This window comes from Schistocerca cancellata, chromosome 1 (genome assembly GCF_023864275.1).
Source record: "Schistocerca cancellata isolate TAMUIC-IGC-003103 chromosome 1, iqSchCanc2.1, whole genome shotgun sequence".
Lineage (NCBI taxonomy): Eukaryota > Metazoa > Arthropoda > Insecta > Orthoptera > Acrididae > Schistocerca > Schistocerca cancellata.
Window position 1 is genome coordinate 704,939,991 of NC_064626.1, and position 17,467 is coordinate 704,957,457.

A 17,467-nucleotide genomic window follows, 5' to 3' on the forward strand; every position below is an offset into this window, starting at 1 on the left:
ACCGGCATAGTGGTGGAAGAGAGAATGTTTTCGAAGATGCATTTATGACTGAAGACTCGCATCAAACTCAAGAAAAATTGACACAATTAGTGGCAGTGACACAGCAAGCCATTTCAAAATGTCTCAAGGCTATGGGCATGATTCAGAAAGAAGTAACTTGGGTCCCGTGTGAGCTGAAACCAAGAGATGTTGAACGGCCTTTTTGTGTTTGTGAACAGTTGCTTCAGAAATAAAATCAGAAGGGATTCCTGCAACACATTGTGACCAGGGATGAAAAATGGGTTCATTATGATAACCTTAAATGCAAAAAATCATGGGGTATCCCAGCCATGCTTTCACGTCGACAACCAAACTGAATATTCACGGCTCCAAGATCATGCTCTCCATTTGGTGGGATCAGCTTGGCGTTGTGTACTATAAGGTATTATAACCAAGTGAAATAATCACAGGTGCTCATTATCGAACACAATGTGTTTGAGCAGAGCATTAAAAGGCAAACAGCCGCAATACAGCAAGAGGCACAATAAAGTGATTTTGCAGCATGACAATGCTCGACCCCATATTGCAATAGAGGTCAAAACGCCATATACTCCAGACATTGCTCCCTCTGACTATCACCTGTTTAGATCAATGGTGCACAGCCTCTGACCAACACTTCCGATCTCATGAAGAAGCCAAAAATTGGATCGATTCACGGATCGCTTCAAAAGATGAACAATTTTTTCGACGCAGGATTCGTACACCGCCTCAAAGATGGGAGAAAGTAGTGGCCAGTGATGGAAAATAGTTTGAATGATACATCTGTAACCAATTTGTTTCATTAAAGCCTCAAATGTTGAGGAAAATATGGTGGAAGCTAAGCTGTACACCTTGTATATTATTAATTTATAACTGAATCCAGAAATAAACATAATAAACAATACTAAATTGTGTAATAAATATTATAAATTTTACGTGTGCCAAATATTTCATAATTCAAATGTTTCTTTAAAAAAAAAAAAAAAAAAAAAAATTTAACTGCCCATACAGAGTTAGTACATATTAAGTGTAAAAACGAAAATAAATTCTTTTTATGGATTTTAGCTTGAGTTATAACACATCATGTACAAAATCATATGAAATTTTTTTTAGAAGAATAGCTGAGACAATATTGATCCATTTCAAAAGTTGAAAATATTTCTGGTTTATACTATTTCTGTTGAGGAAAAGTAATGCTAGAGGAGGGTGTCCCTTTACACAATGCAGCCAGTGTAACATTGTTAGCTGACACCATGCCAGGGTCCTAGTATAGTGGTTGGCTGAATTTAAATTTAGTGACTGTCACCATCAATTGTTGCCACTATTACTTTCAGAGTGTCAAATGCTGTACATTTACTACATATTTTTTAAAAAAATCTCTACATGAACCAGAGATTAAGATTAATGAGGGTCAAATAAACAAGCTTCCTTTGTAATTTGATGGTTTTCACTTTTCATCTTCATAATTGACAAGCCTCAAGGAAGCTAATGATCTCATTGTGAGGCATGATACTGGAGGGCAGTGCCAATCCCACTTCACTTGGAAATTACCCTACATCAAGTTCTAACTTTCCAGAAACATGGTCGAAGACCAGTGGTAGAAGCAACATGCCTTGGAAATTATACAGCATCACTTAGTAAGCCACATCATCAGTTATAAAAAAAGGCAGCTTTAGCAATGTGCTTCTCCACTTTTAATATGCTAGACCCATAGTGTGGAAATCAACCCATGCAAAGAAAGTTGATTGTACCATACATGAAAGCAGCAGGCTGGTAACTGGCTGCCTATGATCAATGCCAGCTGAAAAATATATTACCGTGATGGTGGCACATCAAAGCCAATTAGAAGGGAAGAAGATACATGCAAGTAGAAAGCCAAACTATTTCCACACAACACTCAGTTCATGGAACACAACAGTAGTATTAGATCTAGCACAGGCTTAGAGGAACAAGATACTTTCTGACAGGAGGTGTATAAAATCCAAGAACCACCAGTGCATCCATCAGAAGAATTTGCATCTTAATACAAGAAGAGCTAGATCACATCTCTGAAAGAATTTCAGACTTGTGTTGCTAATTGCAATAACACTCTGTACAATAGACTTTCCCTTGATATTAGAAGACCTGGCACAACTATAGGCAACACAGATAGTTGTGTATGCAGAGCATAAAAAACAGTTAGTAAGATCAGAGCAGGGTGTGAGATGCTGATTTCAGCAGCATTGTACAGAAAACTGTAAATTGGAAATGCTCAGTTGTGGAGGAACAGCCATAAAATGACAGCCAGTGATTAGATCACAGAAGTGTGTGCATTTAAACTAACTTGTCCCAGCTAATAGATGTTCTCATAAAGAGTTCTGCTACTAATTAAATTAGTGAAAATAAAGGTTTCAGCTAATCAGTCAGAGTTAGACAAACTTTAAATTTCTGTTCATGACTGGCCACTTTAGACATGAATTTTCTGTGATGTTCATTGACTACAACTTTACTACTAAATCAACTACATGAAAAGTGCTGTAATGACATTAACATCTTAGGATGATAACCTATACTACAGAAGCAGCACTGCAGTAAGATAGTCAACATGTGGTATTCTAATGTTCAGTGCTATTAATAATCAAACCAAAGGTCACATTCTTTAATTTCTGCTAAAGTACATAGGACATGAATGAACTTTTATTCTTATAAAAATACAGTAGATCACTATGTTTGTACTAAGACAATGGTGAAAAAGAAAACAGGAACTAAATTTTAAACTCTCATTTTTTCCCAAATCATATTTTTTAAAAGCAGATACTCAAAATTCCTCCTTCAAAAATCACAGCAGAACACAAACACCACAGTAGTTGCTTATACGGCAAAACTACACTGCTGGTCACACTCAAATGCAAAAGGAGAAAATTCCACCTGCTCATCACTGATTTATGGTCATTTTAAGATCATAGTTCCATGCTGATGTATTTTGAAGAGATGGTTATCTGGAAAATTTTGTTAAATTTGATGTTCCCTACTCTGCTCTGACCTTCTTACCAGGTTGATCTCTCCACACTGTATGTTCTCTTGTTCATGATGCTCAGTGGAGGGTTGCTGGAAAGAGCTTGTATCGGCCAAGCCCAGTGGAGTGAAAATGTTTCACATCTTACTGTATATTGCTTTAGTTGATTATTAAATATGTATTTCCATGTATGTGATGCGTCTGAAGTGATTTATAGTAATAATAATAATAACAACAATGTTATCAATAAATGACCTGGCAAATTTCAAGTCAACTCCTAAGGCATATTTGACTCATCACTGCTTCTATAGCCTCCACGAGTTCCTTCAGAAAGTTCACTAACAATTTGTGTCTTTACCTTAGCGATGTATCATATATATGTTACTAGAACTTTAATGATTTACCACGTAAATGTTACAGAAATACAAATATTAATCTGCCAGTACAGTACGTGCTGTTTCTGCTTTAAAATATCTACTCTTTATTTTTGTACAATATTTGCTCTGTACATTGTAACTCAGTGACCATTTAATGTAGAAATAGTGACATTAATGCAAATTTAATATTATATTTTGTTATACATTGACTTGTCCTACTTCAGAATGCACTATTTGTGTACTATATGATTACCAGGACCAATAAAACTCTACTGTTATCTTAAATATTTGCTGGCCGGTGTGGCCGAGTGGTTCTGGGCACTTCAGTCTGGAACTGTGCGACCGCTAGGGTCGCAGGTTCGAATCCTGCCTCGGGCATGGATGTGTGTGATGTCCTTAGGTTAGTTAGGTTAAAGTAGTTCTAAGTTCTAGGGGACTGATGACCTCAGATGTTAAGTTCCACAGTTCTCAGAGCCATTTTCTTAAATATTTACATGTTGTACGGGTAAAATCTCATGGAGACCACCACCAGTCAATCTATTCACTCAAAAAACTAAGGATTTGACACTTAATTTGAGTGCCTCCTTCCCCACTCTCACACCGAGAGAAGTTAGAGATTTTTCATACCTACAGTATTTTTTCCATGTGGTAAGCAATATGGAAACCATTTCTGGTTGAAATCACACTACTCTTAATCCTAAGGTTGCTAGGGATGTCTTCCCCCATAGTGTTAGTTTTTTATTTATTTTTTAGTTTTTTAAATTCTGTGTACTCTTATTTTAGCACGAAGCAAATGATTACATAGGGTGCACTAAATGTAGACGGTGTGATGCACTTTCGTGGGACATTTGTTTCTGTCACCATTTTATACTTAAATAAAATATTGTAAACAGTCATTGTTAAACATGTTTTTAATTTTAAGGTGCATTTCAGAAAGAAATGTTTATCTTCAAATGCACATATTCAGTTAGTTCATTTGTGCTGTTCTCCATGTTGTCAGTGCAATATAAATTCTGAAGAAATTAAAATATTTTTTTCTGTTACTTACTTTGAAACAAGTTTACAAACACTTTCAGATATCAATTATTATAAATATATGATCACTTCTGCAGTGCCTGGAGAAACAAATCATAAGAAAATTCCAGCCTAAAAACATTACCCACCTCTTTCGGTATGCTCACTTGCCCTCATGATTTCCATTATTATCAAACAGACTTACCCATTTTACAGTTTCTCTGGTCTGCAATATAAAGGGGGTGTATGGTTCATTTGACAAGTATTAGATTTGCAGATATGCAGCTATAATGATTTATATAACTCATTTCAGGGTTTTATTTTACCTCTCTTAAGGAAGATATCAGGTGTGTCAGGAGTCTAAACATCATGCTAACCATACTCAGCACATTTTCATTGTATTTTGTTCTATATGTTGTATTGGAAATGGGAGTGAGTAACTAGCTTGCTGGTCAAAAACAGTATCGAAAGGATAAATTGCTATGTACTCACCACAGAGAGGAAGCATTGTACTGCAGACAGGCAGAATGAAATGAATTCCATAAATATTCTGCTTTTGAATGATGCCCTTCTTCAGAAGTAGAAAATAGTAACACGTTCACAAGCACAACCCGCACACATGTGACCACTCTCATCTCTGTTTGCTAAGCCCCAAGTCAGACTTTGTCTGCTTATGTGAATGTGTTTGTGTTTTCTACTTCTGATGAAGGTCTTTGTCTAAAAGCTGAATTTTTTCTAAAATTCTTTTCATTGAGCCTGTCTTTGAATCAGTGCCTCCTATGTGTAATGAGCAGCTATCTATCCTTTCCATATTGTTGTTACTCCATACTTACTTTCCATAGCTTGATAGTCAGATGAATGCAAGAGCAGATTTACAGCAGAAGAGCAACTGATATTTCTAGATGACTTACTTTCATGCATGTGCCTTTGTGTATATCTGACTCATCTTTCTCCCTTTGAGGAGTAGAATGAATGGGGAGAAAAGATTAAAGTCAACAATAAACAAATGAATGTTATAATCATTATTTATCCACTCTGTTAATTTAAATTCCAGTTTCATTGATCTATTCAGAAGCAAATCAAATTGAACACAGTATGAATCCTCTCTCTTTCTTATTTTTTGTATCCCAAACAAACTACCTGCTTATCATCATGTCCCATGGTACATAAATGTCCTTACAATTTTAATTTTTAGATATTTTAAATAAGATATATTATTGACTTACTTCCCTTAATTAGCAGTTTACTGACACACAATATTTTCTATTGTTCATTATTGAATAAGTGTGCTCATGGTGATCAGCTCAGTCATCAGCAAAAATCTTTCTCTGATATATGAATGATAGCCTTTCCATCTCTAGCCTGAGTTCAGTAAAGCTAATCATCAATCAAAACAATATATTTATTACTAGTTTTAAATGATTTTGTTATGACAGAGCACTGAAAGACCTGAGTCGAAACAAGGCCCCGGGAGTAGATAACATTCCATTAGAACTACTGACGGCCTTGGGAGAGCCAACCCTGACAAAATTCTACCATCTGGTGAGCAAGATGTGTGAGACAGACGGAATACCCTCAGACTTCAAGAAGAATATAATAATTCCAATCCCAAAGAAAGCAGATGTTGACAGATGTGAAAATTACCAAACTATCAGTTTAATAAGTCACAGCTGAAAAATACTAGCGCGAATTCTTTACAGACGAATGGAAAAACTGATAGAGCTGACCTCGGGAATGATCAGTTTGGATTCCGTAGAAATGTTGGAACACGTGAGGCAATACTGACCTTACGACTTATCTTAGAAGAAAGATTAAGGAAAGGCAAACCTACAATTCTAGCATTTGTGGACTTAGAGAAAGTTTTGACAATGTTGACTGGAATACTCTCTTTCAAATCCTGAAGGTGGCAGGGGTAAAATACAGGGAGTGAAAGGCTATTTACAATTTGTACAGAAACCAAATGGCAGTTATAAGAGTTGAGGGGCATGAAAGGGAAGCAGTGGTTGGGAAGGGAATGAGACAGGGTTGTAGCCTCTCCCCGGTGTTATTCAATCTGTATATTGAGCAAGCAGTAAAGGAAACAAAAGAAAAATTTGGAGTAGGTATTAAAATCCATGGAGAAGAAATAAAAACTTTGAGGTTCGCCAATGACATTGTACTTCTGTCAGAGACAGCAAAGGACTTGGAAGAGCAGTTGAATGGAATGGACAGTGTCTTGAAAGGAGGATATAAGATGAACATCAACAAAAGCAAAACGAGGGTAATGGAATGTAGATGAATTAGATTAGGAAATTAAACTCTTAAAGTAGTTAAGGAGTTTTGCTAGTTCGGGAGCAAAATAACTGATGATTGTCGAAGTAGAGAGGATATAAAATGTAGACTGGCAATGGCAAGGAAAGCGTTTCTGAAGAAGAGAAATTTGTTAACATTGAGTATAGGTTTAAGTGTCAGGGAGTTGTTTCTGAGTGTATTTGTCTGGAGTGTAGCTATGTATGGAAGTGAAACATGGACAATAAATAGTTTAGACAAGAAGAAAATAGAAGCTTTTGAAATGTGGTGCTACAGAAGAATGCTGAAGATTAGATGGGTAGATCACATAACTAATGAAGAGGTACTGAATAGAATTGGGGAGAAGAGGAGTTTGTGGCACAACATGACAAGAAGAAGGGACCGGTTGGTAGGGCATGTTCTGAGGCATCAAGGAATCACAAATTTAGTATTGGAGGGCAGTGTGGAGGGTAAAAATGATGAGAGATGAATACACTAAGCAGATTCAGAAGGATGTAGGTTGCAGTAATTACTGGGAGATGAAGAAGCTTGCACAAGATAGAGTAGCATGGAGAGCTGCATCAAACCAGTCTCAGGACTGAAGACCACACAACAACAACATATGACATTTCACTGCTCAAAACATAATCACCATAGTGGCCAGGAAATATTTTAATAGCAGATAAAGGCAGGCAGGAGAAAGCATATTTCAGCTGTTTTGGTAGTAATGTTTGATTTCTTAAATATCTTCAACATAATGTCTCTTTAGCTGTTATTATGGTAATTTATGTTCGTGAATTTTCAGGTAGTAAAACTGAATGAAGTATTTAAGGCAGTTGCATGATTTTTTTTTTTTTCAGAGCTGTGGCCTGTTTGAAAAGCACATTGGCATTTCCGGTACTTTCTTGGGTTCTGCAGTGCATCGTAATTGCATGGGCAATAATTGTAACTTTTTTTTTGTTGTCGTGTGGTGACACAACCTACAGATTTACAAAGAGCTCTGAAATATCATGTAGCAATAATGAGGTAAGATGTCTGAAACTTGAGAACTTTCCAAAATGAAAGCATGTGTCACTGTAAAACAAACTAATAATAACTGGTTTTGTTTTAGTACAATCCAGGAGACATTTGTGACCCTTCCACTTTTACATCAACCTGTGGAAACTGCACCGAGCAACCATTCAAGTATAAAGAATATGTGACATATTTCCATGTTGTAAATATTTTTGGATTCTTATGGGGAATGTGTTTTGTGTCTGGTTTCTCTGAAATGATACTAGCTGGTGCATTTGCAACTTGGTACTGGACCTTCAAAAAAGATGATGTTCCTTTCTTGACATCATTGTGGAGCATTGGTCGCACAGTGCGGTAAGTAATTATTATGTCATATTTGTTCTTTAGAACTTGGAGTAAAGCACCATTAATTAATTGATAAATATGGTGTAGAGACCAATCAGGTGCATATCATGATGCTTGAAAATTTCATTTGTTTTAATTTGACACCAAAATACAATTTAATAATAAGTTGAAGATAGCTGCTTCTCTGAACCTATTAACATTTGTAAATACATTTTACATAATGAGACCTACACTAAAGACTCGTTCTGCTTCAGAACACAACAAGGAATGAATGAGATAACACAGACAAATTATGGGCATACAGGGACAGCTATAGGCAGGTATATTTTTTTATTTTTATTTTTTCATCAGTCTTCTAACTGGTTTGATGCAGCCTGCCACAAATTCCTCTCCTGTGCTAACCTCTTCATCTCAGGGTAACACTTGCAACCTTTGTCCTCAGTTATTTGCTGGATGTATTCCAATCTCTGTTTTCCTCTACAGTTTCTGCCCTCTACAGCTCCCTCTGGTACCATGGAAGTCACTTCCTCATGTCTTAACAGATATCCTATCATCCTGTCCCTTTTCCTTATCAGTGTTTTCCACGTGTTCCTTTCCTCTCTGATTCTGCCCAGAACCTCCTCATTCTTTACCTAATAAGTCCATCTAATGTTCAACAGGTATATATGCTGATGAAAATAACTTTGTGAATGATACATTGCAATGGTGGGAGGGCAGTGTTGCCATCATGCAGCCTGCTATGCAAGGCAAGGCTCTACATGTACCTCCAAAATAAACAACACAATGAGCATGTGGTGCTCAAGAAAGTACTAAGGTTGGTTATTGGCTGGCACCTACAGCTCGATGCACTGAAAAATCTATTGCAGAATTATTATAACTACATGTGCCGTATCCCTTCATACACCTTCCCCTTTTTCCATTTTTATTTTTTTTTGTATCCTTGTCATTTTCATTCTAATTCTTTTCCTCCTCATTGCATTCTTAAATTAAAACCTTGACTGAACAGGAATCATAAATTTGTGCTTTCTTTGAGCTTAACCAATGTGTTAACATTTAGGCTGTAGGTACTGCTTTTCATACTGAGGCTACTGCAGTCTTCTTTAGCGTAACTCTACACACTAATGCTCTCATGTTCTACATTCACAAGCTCCCGTTATTTTCACCCTCCTTTGGTTCAGTTGTACTTGCATTCTCAATATTCATTTACAGCCAACTTTTCCAATCAGTGTATTATTTTAGCAAGAACTGCTGTGAAGCTATGATATCAACCACATAAAGCATACAGGCTCCCTTTGCCATTAACGATGAGTGCTTTCAATGTAGAAAGCACCAGAGACTCTAAATGAGATTTCCTTTGACCAGTTACATAACTGATAGTACTGTTATTGCCTGGAAATTAAGAATACTGCCCTTTAAAAAACAAATAGGCACAGATCATAGAAGAAAGATGTGTATCAGAAAATCATAAATAATCACTGAGAGAAATTATGGGAACAATGGTGGGGAGAAATTTGTAAAACAAGTGGTGGACGTAGAAAATTTAACTCTCTCCTGAACGTATTCCTACAGCAATCCTAAATTAAATAAAGGTCAAAATTAAACAGAAGTAAAGGTAAGGGATGTACATTTCCTGGGATTAAAGTAACTTGTGCTAGAAAGAGCTCTACCTAATTCACAGGACAAGCTGTAGCCAAGAGCTGAGACTCATTACTGCTGTAAATTTTTAAACAGTGAATCACTGTGCTCAGAAACATAGAACATTCCAAGAATAAAGCAAAAACGGTTAGCATCATCACTAAAAAATCAAACTGAAATTAAGCTGTCAGAAAATTACTTTGACAGAAATGGTGACAGTTTAAATTCATTGGCCACCAAGTAATTCAGCGATTGCTTCCTCAAAGGTGTAGCAAACATTGTATTAGTTACATAAGCCTGCATCTTCAACAACACAAATTGTATTAAGCACATCTCACTTACATTCAAATCATAGAAAGCAATGATTACTGTCTCTTCTGGGAATACACAAAAGACTTCTGTAGATGTGTATCTTGTGATCAATATAGTACTCTGAATGTTTGTTGAATAAATCACATATCAATGCTGGAGAACACTGTAAGTTCAATTGGGAAGCACTTGGATATGAACCAGAGTCTCTGTGCACCATTACTCCATTAGTTTATTCACTGAAAATCCAATGGTTGGTTGAATGATGAACAAAGAAAGTGCCACATCAGGCATACAGGAAAATCTGTGCGTGCTAGCCAAACATTGTTCATGGGGAACAACAAAGTCAAAATCACAGTCCAGGAGAAAACCATGTAGTGCAGGGTTGACATCAATAGGTACACTGGAGAGCTTGCTGTAATCATCGGGTTGTTGTCAAGGGACTGAGGCAGCCCTTAAAACTGCAATGGATGTTTTGCCACACGATCTGATGCCACATCTGGTGACCTTGCTGGTTGTATGCATAATTATATTGAGTGGCCCATCAATGTGTCCAATGAGACTACAAGAATATCCACTAATAAACATCAAACACAGCTACATTAGATTTAGTTGTGCAGACACTGCATTCACCACCAACAGATATTTATTTCAAAAGTGCCAGCCCTATGTAGTTTACAAAATTTATCTTGTCACTAAAAAGTAGCAATTCTGCTGACTATGGTGATGTTTCCAGCAAAATATTAAAACTCTTATACATTTATGATAGGATTACCCTTAAGCTATATGTGTTGTCAATCAATGACTTATGGCATATTTCCCAATAGAAATGAATGTGCTATAGTAACATCTATTTATAAAATTGGAGATAAGCAAACCATGTCTAATCACAGGCTTTTTTCATCACTTTTTAATAAAAAGAAACATCATATTCCACAAATGTGATAAAATGTTAATAACTTTTACGTTGGTTGAATTTTCTGGTCCTCTTACAGTTGTTGTCAGTACTACAGCACTTTCCAGTATTGTGTACAAGGTGTTGACTGCCCTCATCCTTAACTGTAGACGTTCAACTGATGCCTAAAGCCTTGTTTACGACAGAAAAAATGAAAACAAACACAAGCAAAAAGGCATTTGAGAATAATTTGCTTGTTCTCATTTCCATACTTGTCTTGCATTTCAGTAGTTGTCTAATTTCATATAGTTCCTTACATCTGTATTGCCCTATGGAAACCACTCAGATTTAATTAAAGTATGTATAAGGAAAATAATGCTGTAAGCCAACAATAATGTAATGTAAAAATATACATGCCATCTCTCATACTGTCCATATGATAAAATATGCTATGTAATAACAAGGGAAACAATGTGATCAAGGGAAAAACAATTTTTATTTCATCAGAAGCTTATAAAATTGTGGTGATACATCTATGATGTGATTACAGCTACCTTGAATGTAAGCTAAGAGAATGTAATATAATTAATACATATTTATATTCCTTCAGTTTCTTGGAAATGTATGCATTTCCTTTGTAATAAAATAAATTCAAAAAATTATACCTCTTAATTTCATTCCCACCTGATGAAACCAAATAATGAATTTTTTGTCTTGGACCTCCAAGTGCTTCAGCAATTTCCTGCCAAGCATATTTTTTTCTTGTTTAACATTTTGTGTTGTGGATCTCTTTGATCCTACAAACACTGTGGTATCCTTATCCATTTTATTATCAACATTATGTTCTCTTCTGACAACTCCATCACTCATGCAAGTCACATTGGTAACAAAAGTAGTTTGCATGCCAACCAGCAGACTGCAAAAACCAATGCTTTTGTGCTGTGCACACCAATTTGTTTGTTCTCATTTCCATACTTGTCTTGCATTTCAGTAGTTGTTTTATCTCAGGTAGTTCCTGCCTGATTGCCTGTGTGTGAGCTCTTTGCTCAGCCCTATCCACCCCTGCCTAAGTGTGAACATCTGTCTACATGGCAGACACTCAAATTGAAACAATACACACCGTGCTATGATATTTCATCAGAAAGTCTAGAGTGTGGTCTAACAATGGCCTTTGCTAAGTGTAAAATTTTTAATTCTGTTTATTATCTTGGAAAAGTTCTCTTACACTCCTGAAAGAATCTTTGGGGCAAAAGAAATTATGTGTTTCATGAGAGTAGGGCAGAAATATGATGGAATGATGTTGATGGTCTGACTATGATACATTGACTGTGAGCATCAGTGCTTGCGCCAGTCAAGGCACTGAATGGATCATTGTTGAAACTGTAGTTCTACATAAAGTAATAGTGCATTAGTTGACAGATTTCTCATATTGGAAGTTAACATTGTTGACCAAAAGTAAAACAAATGCAATAAGGGAAATATTTTAGATTTCATAAGGTGTACATAAATGTAAGAAATAGATAATTGCAATGGTATATTTACATATTTCAGTAAATGTCAACAACCAGTTTTAAAAATAAGATGAAAAATACTATCTAAGTTTAACGAAAACTATATGTTGTTGTTGTCTTCACTTTGAAGATGGATGTAATGCTTCTCTCCACACTATACTGCCCTCTGAAAGCCTCTTCATCTCCACAAAACTACGTAATGTACTTCCCTTTGAAAATGCATACTGTAGTCACGCCTTGGTCTCCCTCTACAATTTTTACCCCAAACTTCCCTCTATTACCAAATTGATGATTCCTTGATGCCTCCTCATTGTCTGGTCTACCCATCTAAGTTTCAACATCCTCCTGTAGCATCAAATTTCAAAAGCCTTTATTCTCCTCTTGTCTAAACTTTTACTATACACACTTCACATTCATACAAGGCTACATTCCAGACAAATACACTCAGGAAAGATTTCCTAATACTTAAATTTATGGTCAATGTCAACAAATTTATATTTTTCATAAACATTTTTCCAGTTTTTGCCAGTGTGTATTCTATGTATACAGGATGTTACAAAAAGGTACAGCCAAACTTTCAGGAAACATTCCTCACACACAAATAAAGAAAAGATGTTATGTGGACATGTGTCCAGAAACACTTACTTTCCATGTTAGAGCTCATTTTATTACTTCTCTTCAAATCACATTAATCATGGAATGGAAACACACAGCAACAGAACGTACCAGCGTGACTTCAAACACTTTGTTACAGGAAATGTTCAAAATGTTCTCTGTTAGCAAGGATACATGCATCCACCCTCTGTTGCATGGAATCCCTGATGCGTTGATGCAGCACTAGAGAATGGCGTATTGTATCACAGACGTCCACAATACGAGCACGAAGAGTCTCTACATTTGATACGGGGGTTGCGTAGACAAGAGCTTTCAAATGCCCCCATAAATGAAAGTCAAGAGGGTTGAGGCCATGGAATTGGTCTGCCTCTACCAATCCATCGGTCACCGAATCTGTTGTTGAGAAGCGTACGAAAACGTCGACTGAAATGTGCAGGAGCTCCACCGTGCATGAACCACATGTTGTGTCGTACTTGTAAAGGCACATGTTATAGCAGCACAGGTAGAGTATCCCGTATGAAATCATGATAACATGCTCCATTGAGTGAAGGTGGAAGAACATGCGGCCCAATCAAGACATCACCAACAATGCCTGCCCAAACGTTCACAGAAAATCTGTGTTGATGACGTGATTGCACAATTGCGTGCGGATTCTCGTCAGCCAACACAGGTTGATTGTGAAAATTTACAATTTGATCACGTTGGAATGAAGCCTCATCCGTAAAGAGAACATTTGCACTGAAATGAGGATTGACACATTGTTAGATGAACCATTTGCAGAAGTGTACCCGTGGAGGCCAATCAGCTGCTGATAGTGGCTGCACATGCTGTACATGGTACGGAAACATTTGGTTGTCCCGTAGCACTCTCCATACAGTGACGTGGTCAATGTTACCTTGTACAGCAGCAACTTCTCTGACGCTGACATTAGGGTTATCGTCAACTGCACGAAGAATTGCCTAGTCCATTGCAGGTGTCCTCGTCGTTCTAGGTCTTCCCCAGTCGCGAGTCATAGGCTGGAATGTTCCGTGCTCCCTAAGACGCCGATCAATTGCTTCGAACGTCTTCCTGCCGGGACACCTTCGTTCTGGAAATCTGTCTTGATACAAATGTACCACACCACGGCTATTGCCCCGTACTAATCCATACATCAAATGGGCATCAGCCAACTCTGCATTTGTAAACATTGCACTGGCTGGAAAACCACGTTCGTGATGAACACTAACCTGTTGATGCTACGTACTGATGTGCTTGATGCTAGTACTGTAGAGCAATGAGTCACATGTCAACACAAGCACCAAAGTCAACATTACCTTCCTTCAATTGGGCCAACTGGCGATCATTTGACGAAGTACAGTACATACTGACGAAACTAAAATGAGCTCTAACATGGAAATTAAGCGTTTCCAGACACATGTCCACATAACATCTTTTCTATATTTGTGTGTGAGGAATGTTTCCTGAAAGTTTGGCTGTACCTTTTTGTAACACCCTGTATACACTCTACTTCAGCCATCATTTATTTTTCTGGCCAGATAACAAAATTCAGACTTCTTTTAGTGTCTTATGTCCTAGCATAATTCAAGCAGTATCACTGGATTAAATTCAACTACATTCCATTACTCTTGTTTGACTTTTGTTGATATTCATCTCATTTTCAAGACATTATTTATCAACTGATCTTCCAAGCCCTATGTCATCTCTGGCACATTTACAATGTTGCTGGCAAAGCTCAAAACTTTTATTTCTTCTTCATGATTGTTAATCCTCTTTCCAAATTCCTCTTTATTTGCCTTCACAGCTTGCTTGTTGTGCACATTGATTAATACTGGGGATAAGCTACAACGCAAACATCAGTTGTTGAAGCAAGTACATTTGGTGTTGATGTACTTGTTTCTGTTCTTATCACTGTTGCAAAAAGAGCTAGTATAAGAGCAATTGCAATCCACAAACAAAAAGTGGAACAGAAAGAATCCTCAGGGCCACCTTTGTATCTTTATTGAAGATCACTTTACTATGTGTAGGCAATAGAGTTTACAGTCAATCAAAAATCTGTATTGTTAGACTTTACTGAATAAATCATCAGCTCAAGCAGCAGTAATGCAATAATAGAGACATAATGAACCATGCAGTCCTAGGGGCATCCATGGAGTAAATTAAACCTGGCTACTTGCTACAGTTTAGTGTCTTATAAAGATTTCTGAATCATTTGTTTCACTGATGTGCATTGCACATTGCTTTTTGTGTTCCCAAGTGCTCCAAGTAAGGAGAATATTTAAATTACCTCCTATACCAAGCAGTTTAAGTTGGTATCTCTGATATATCATGTCAACAGAGTACAAGGTTCATTTGAAAGTTGGGAATATCTGGTGATACTTTTATAAATCACTTACGTCCAAGAAAAACATGATATGCACCAGGAAGTAATCTCAAAAACAGTTTTTGTTGAGCAAAGACTTACCATTTTATTATTAAGTTGCTTTTTTTATTTTTTTCATATTTTTCTCTTTTTCTCTTTATATATATATATATATAATAGAGGGAAACATTCCACGTGGGAAAAATATATTTAAAAAGAAAGATGATGAGACTTACCCAACAAAAGCGCTGGCAGGTCGATAGACACACAAATAAACACAAACATACACACAAAACTCTAGCTTTCGCAACCAACGGTTGCCTCGTCAGGAAAGAGGGAAGGAGAAGGAAAGACAAAAGGATATTGGTTTTAAGGGAGAGGGTAAGGAGTCATTCCAATCCCGGGAGGGGAAAGACTTACCTTAGGGGGAAAAAAGGACAGGTATACACTCGCACACACACACATATCCATCCATACATACAAGACACAAGCAGACATTTGTAAAGGCAAAGAGTTTGAGCCAAACTCTTTGCCTTTACAAATGTCTGCTTGTGTCTTGTATGTATGGATGGATATGTGTGTGTGTGCGAGTGTATACCTGTCCTTTTTTCCCCCTAAGGTAAGTCTTTCCCCTCCCGGGATTGGAATGACTCCTTACCCTCTCCCTTAAAACCCATATCCTTTTGTCTTTCCTTCTCCTTCCCTCTTTCCTGACGAGGCAACCGTTGGTTGCGAAAGCTAGAGTTTTGTGTGTATGTTTGTGTTTATTTGTGTGTCTATCGACCTGCCAGCGCTTTTGTTGGGTAAGTGTCATCATCTTTCTTTTTAAATATATATATATATATATATATATATATATATATATATATATATATATATATATATATATATATATATATTTAAAAAGAAAGATGATGAGACTTACCAAACAAAAGCGCTGGCAGGTCGATAGACACACAAACAACCACAAACATACACACAAAAATCTAGCTTTCGCAACCAACGGTTGCCTCGTCAGGAAAGAGGGAAGGAGAAGGAAAGACAAAAGGATATGGGTTTTAAGGGAGAGGGTAAGGAGTCATTCCAATCCCGGGAGCGGAAAGACTTACCTTAGGGGGAAAAAAGGACAGGTATACACTCCCACACACACACACACATCCATCCGCATATACACATATATACACATATACGCATATACACAGACAGACAGGTGTCTGTGTATATGCGGATGGATGTGTGTGTGTGTGCGAGTGTATACCTGTCCTTTTTTCCCCCTAAGGTAAGTCTTTCCGCTCCCGGGATTGGAATGACTCCTTACCCTCTCCCTTAAAACCCATATCCTTTTGTCTTTCCTTCTCCTTCCCTCTTTCCTGACGAGGCAACCGTTGGTTGCGAAAGCTAGATTTTTGTGTGTATGTTTGTGTTTGTTTGTGTGTCTATCGACCTGCCAGCGCTTTTGTTTGGTAAGTCTCATCATCTTTCTTTTTAAATATATTTTTCCCACGTGGAATGTTTCCCTCTATTATATATATATATATATATATATATATATATATATATATATATATATACACACACACATAAAAACAAAGATGATGTGACTTACCAAATGAAAGTGCTGGCAGGTCGATAGACACACAAACGAACACAAACATACACACAAAATTCAAGCTTTCGCAACAAACTGTTGCCTCATCAGGAAAGAGGGAAGGAGAGGGAAAGACGAAAGGATGTGGGTTTTAAGGGAGAGGGTAAGGAGTCATTCCAGTCCCGGGAGTGGAAAGACTTACCTTAGGGGGAAAAAAGGACGGGTATACACTCGCACACACACACATATCCATCCACACATATACAGACACAAGCAGACATATTTAAAGACAAAGAGTTTGGGCAGAGATGTCAGTCGAGGCAGAAGTGCAGAGGCAAAGATGTTGTTGAATGACAGGTGAGGTATGAGTGGCGGCAACTTGAAATTAGCGGAGATTGAGGCCTGGTGGATAACGGGAAGAGAGGATATATTGAAGAGCAAGTTCCCATCTCCGGAGTTCGGATAGGTTGGTGTTAGTAGGAAGTATCCAGATAACCCGGACGGTGTAACACTGCGCCAAGATG

The 17,467-nt window shown here is 37.2% G+C and overlaps 1 protein-coding gene across 4 annotated transcripts in view; it reads left to right on the forward strand.

The window, feature by feature from the left end:
• Window positions 1–17,467, forward strand: part of LOC126184683 (choline transporter-like protein 4) — a 264,367-nt gene that overhangs the window by 191,045 nt on the left and 55,855 nt on the right. For all 4 annotated transcript variants that reach the window (XM_049927179.1, XM_049927187.1, XM_049927206.1 and 1 more), the window contains 2 exons: window positions 7,533–7,698; window positions 7,784–8,040. In XM_049927179.1, coding sequence (XP_049783136.1) covers window positions 7,533–7,698; window positions 7,784–8,040 — 423 coding nt within the window. The remainder of the gene's footprint in view (window positions 1–7,532; window positions 7,699–7,783; window positions 8,041–17,467) is intronic.